General features: G+C 49.3%; 1 protein-coding gene across 1 annotated transcript; it reads left to right on the top strand.

Moving 5' to 3' along the window:
• Positions 1–463: 463 nt before the first annotated feature.
• irx2a (iroquois homeobox 2a) lies at positions 464–4,426 on the top strand. The gene is given in 4 exon segments (XM_060065436.1): positions 464–1,739; positions 2,820–3,228; positions 3,687–3,889; positions 3,892–4,426. Coding segments are annotated over 4 exon segments (978 nt in total). The 5' UTR covers positions 464–1,499; the 3' UTR covers positions 4,018–4,426.
• The last annotated feature ends 6 nt before the right edge of the window (positions 4,427–4,432 follow it).

Genomic DNA, 4,432 nt, shown 5'->3' with positions numbered 1-4,432 from the left:
TAAATGAATAACCTAAATGTGTAAGACCTATAATATTATGTATATTATGTGTGTGTAATAAATAAATGACTTACATTGTTCCCAAAACCATTTAACTCTGCTTTCAAGAAACACATGCATGCACACATCCATTCATTCAAACGTGGATGTCAATATCGGTTCGTGAAGAGGCCTATACCCTCTCAGATGTGGCACTTTTCAGCCCGGTGTGAAACAGCTGGTTTCAGGTGTCTGTTTCACTTTGTTGAATCCTCCGCCTACCCACAGAGGTCATTATGACAATATTAATAATAAAGATCAAGGGGGTGTACCCCCTGTTTCCAGCGAGCTAAACGGTTCTAAGTCGGGGAGTCGACGCCTCCCGGAGGCCGTCATGCACATTGCGTAAAAGGGCGCAAAGGACAGCTCCCGGATGCTCGTGGACATCATGGACACTCCAGCCTCTTTCTCCAATGTGTGCGTCAGGGCAAAACTAGTTGATAGGGTCGCGCTTTCGAGTAGTCCACTTGATGACATCATCACAGCCAAAGCGGCACCATGGAGTGACCTGATCATATAGATCATTCCTTCTTCTTTTTTTAACAGTTGAAGCAAACATTGGGAATGAATTAATTACCAGCCCGTACACGTCACGATGAAACCTTGGTGGGGAGGAGAATGGTTCGAGTGTAAACCGAGAAAACAGTAAGCAAAGGAGCGCGCTACCGCTTAAAGAAGAATAGACGCTACGTGCCTTTACTTGTGATTCTCTCTCTCTCTCTCTCTCTCTCTCTCTCTCTCTCTCTCTCTCTCTCTCTCTCTCTCTCTCTCTCTGTCTCTCTCTCTGTCTCTCTCTCTCTCTCTGTGTGTGTGTGTGTCTCTCTCTCTCTCTCTCTCTCTCTCTCTCTCTCTCTCTCTCTCTCTCTCTCTCTCTCTCTCTCTCTCTCTCTCTCTCTCTCTCTCTCTCTCTCTCTCTCTCTCTCTCTCTCGCTCTCGCTCTCGCTCTCGACTCGCCCTCCCTGTCTTGGGAGAGTGTTGGTTTTGTTCCGTGGGGCTCCGTTTCACATGGCGGAGGGGGGCGGAGATGGAATATTCAGATGAGCCGGAGTGACAGCTCCTGTTTCCCCCAATGCACTCCTGTTTCTGAAACTCCACCACCGGCTCCTTCCTCCTCCCGACTACTTCTCACTTCATAGTTGCGCACAGTAAAAAACCTCGGACGCTAGGGGATCAAGACGCCTCTATGTGGGCACTTCAACTGACCTTTCGGGGGCCGTTTTCGCTTGGTTAAAAGGCTGAGGCGGAGGGATGCTTTATTTTTATTTTTTTATTTCTTAACATTCTCTGCTGATTGCGTTTCTCGGCTGATTGCTGAAGCTGTTTTTTTTATTTATTTTTGTGGTTTGGTTGTGCTTTTTTTTGTTGCGCTCGACGTCGACGCTTCGCGTTGTTTTTATCCCCCGCAGTTTTTTAAGGGAACGAGGCGCAACAGCACGCCTCGTGTGCTGCCCTCACCACCCATGTCCTATCCTCAGGGTTATCTCTACCAGCCCCCGGGCTCTCTGGCGCTTTACTCGTGTCCGGCGTATGGAGCCTCGGCTCTGGCCGCCCCGAGGAGTGAGGAGCTGGCCCGCTCCTCCTCCGGGTCTGCCTTCAGCCCTTACCCGGGCTCGGCTGCCTTCTCCGCCTCGGCCGGCGCGGGCTTCTCCAGCGCGCTGCAGTACACCACGGACCCGACCACCGGATTCCCTTCATACATGGTGAGGAATCGCGTAGCAGCCGTTTTAGTGATGTTGTGTTGTTTTGTAGTGTGTGTGTATGTCATTGTTGTAGTTTTAAATCCTGGTGTTCCCTCCTCGGCTTGGAGCCACAGCGGGCGCAGAGGCTGGGCTGGGGGGAAAGGAGTGGGTGTGCACGCATAGGTGTTTTTTACGGTGTGGAATTGAGGGGGATATGAGTGTGTGACAGCGAGGAAAGTATAGGGTGCGTTCAGAAGTTTTATTCAGGCCTAAAGTTAAACAATGGCGACATTCACACGTCTGGTTGCACGTATCATTAACCTAATATGTGATTTAATTATTAATTTGTTGTGAATAATTATATGTATTGCTGTTTTAAAAAAATATAATGAATGATATGAGCATATGTGTACATGCAGTAGACTATTTGATTAAGGCCTGTGTATAATTTACAATGAGTCGCCGTCAGCGAATTAATGTGGCGGATACAATTAATAATTAAGCTATTGCATTTTTTTTTATCTTATATTGATATGTTTAATTTATTATTCATGAAATGCAGTAATAATATAACTCCGAGGTATTTTTTAATACGAACACACTCATGTCGCTTGTGTTTTGCAGAACATTTAGTAATTTGGGGAAATGTGTCATGAAATAGGGGAAGTAAAAAAAAAAGGAATTAAATAAAAAAAACGGTCAAGGAAAAATACTCCTACAAAAATTTGAATTGATTAATTTTCATATTTCTATATTTTCTTTGGTGTGTGTGTGTGTGTGTGTGTGTGTGTGTGTGTGTGTGTGTGTGTGTGGGTGTGTGTGTGTGTGTGTGTGTGTGTGTGTGTGTGTGTGTGTGTGTGTGTGTGTGTGTGTGTGCGCACGCGCCTGTGTGTGTTTGCAAATAGCTCCAGTATGTGACGTAAATCAATGTAGGCCAAATAACGATCTAAGACATTTGATTTACTATTTTATTTTAGCTCTGCTATTACTAAATCCTTTTTTTTTTGAGAAACAAAATAAAAAGTCTCCATAATAATCCTAAATCTCCAGAGAACCCATCAAGTCTATTAACTCCCCCCTCCCCCCTGTTCCTTTTCCCAGAGTTCCCCCTACGACACACACACCACCAGCATGGCCGGGGCGCTGGGCTACCACCCGTACGGCAGTCCCGGGTACCCGTACCAGCTCAACGACCCGGCCTACCGCAAGAACGCCACTCGGGACGCCACGGCCACCCTGAAGGCCTGGCTGCAGGAACACCGCAAGAATCCATACCCCACCAAGGGCGAGAAGATCATGCTGGCCATCATCACCAAGATGACCCTGACGCAGGTGTCCACCTGGTTCGCCAACGCCCGCCGGAGACTCAAGAAGGAGAACAAGATGACGTGGGCCCCCAGGAACAAGAGCGAGGATGAGGATGAGGAAGACGGTGAGGGGGACGGAAGGAAGGAGGGCGATCGCTCCGACAAAACCATGGACATCAGCGAGGCGTCGGCGGAGGATGAAGGTAAAAGGCCACAAGGCCACCAGCGATCCCGTCAGGCGGTTGGAGTTGGCTGAAGGAGGGGGGCGGGGGGCAGAGAGCCGTAATAAAGCGATCTGTTATAATGATGTTTCAGCAGTGCAGGCCCTACCGTTCATTATGGCAGGGCAGAATTATAGGCCTATCATTTATCTATATATATGTTGGTAGTTTTTCAGACTAATATCCCACACCGTGGTGGCTTGTATTAATTATGCTGCATGGCTCCATGACTAAACACATAGCCTACGTATTGTGTATGGCGTCCACCATGAAACAAGCTTGACAATCCTATTATCAGTGAGTTAGAATTAAGCTCCAACACTATGGCTACGACTTGAAACTTTTATATCTTTCGTTTCCATTCGCTATTCCTTTCCTCCTTTATATTTTTTGTCACACTTTTTAAATATTTTTCCGATTCTCTCCCATCATTATTTCAGGCATTAGCTTACACGTGGACACGCTGACAGACCACTCGTGCTCAGCGGAATCCGACGGGGACAAGGTCAGCTGCCGCGTCAGAGACTTGACCTCCGACCTTTCCCGGGACAAATGTGACGATGACGATGACGACGAGGACGACGAAGACGACGATGAAGCAGAGCGGCGCGGGGGGCGCATGCCGACGCCAGCAGCTCTCCCCTAAAACCGCTCTCCTCGCCGCCATTAACAGGAGTAGAGGCGCCGATACTCAGTCCACACCACCACCACCACCTCACCACCCCCATCATAACCACCTCCTCCACCTGCACAGTCAGCGCGAGGAGTTGACCCGGACCTGGTCAATAACAACAACAGCAGCGGCAGCAAACAGTCGTGTCTCGACAATAGGATCACAGCCTCTTCGGTTACGGGTGCGACTCCAACCCCGCAGTCAAACCCAAACTGTGGTCGCTGGCGGAGATCGCTACCTCTGATCAAAAGCAACAGCAGCCACCCGGGCGACCGAGCAGCCCCTCCGGGGTGCACGGCCTCCTCAACCCACCCACCACCTCCCCACCGGCTAACGCAGTCTTACCCCTCACCCTCCATCCTGGGAAGACATATTTATTACACGTCGCCCTTTTTACAGCAATTACACAAACTACGGCAACTTTAGCCCACTGCAGGGCAAGGGATTTTGCGGTACAATTCCCCGGGAATGAGCGTGGCGGCCGTCGCTGCAGCCGCCGCTGCAGCCGCCGCC

Source organism: Gadus macrocephalus, chromosome 11 (genome assembly GCF_031168955.1).
Source record: "Gadus macrocephalus chromosome 11, ASM3116895v1".
In the NCBI taxonomy this organism is placed as follows: Eukaryota; Metazoa; Chordata; class Actinopteri; order Gadiformes; family Gadidae; genus Gadus; species Gadus macrocephalus.
The sequence above is the reverse complement of the archived record's forward strand: the minus strand, read 5'-3'. Positions and strand labels throughout refer to the sequence as shown.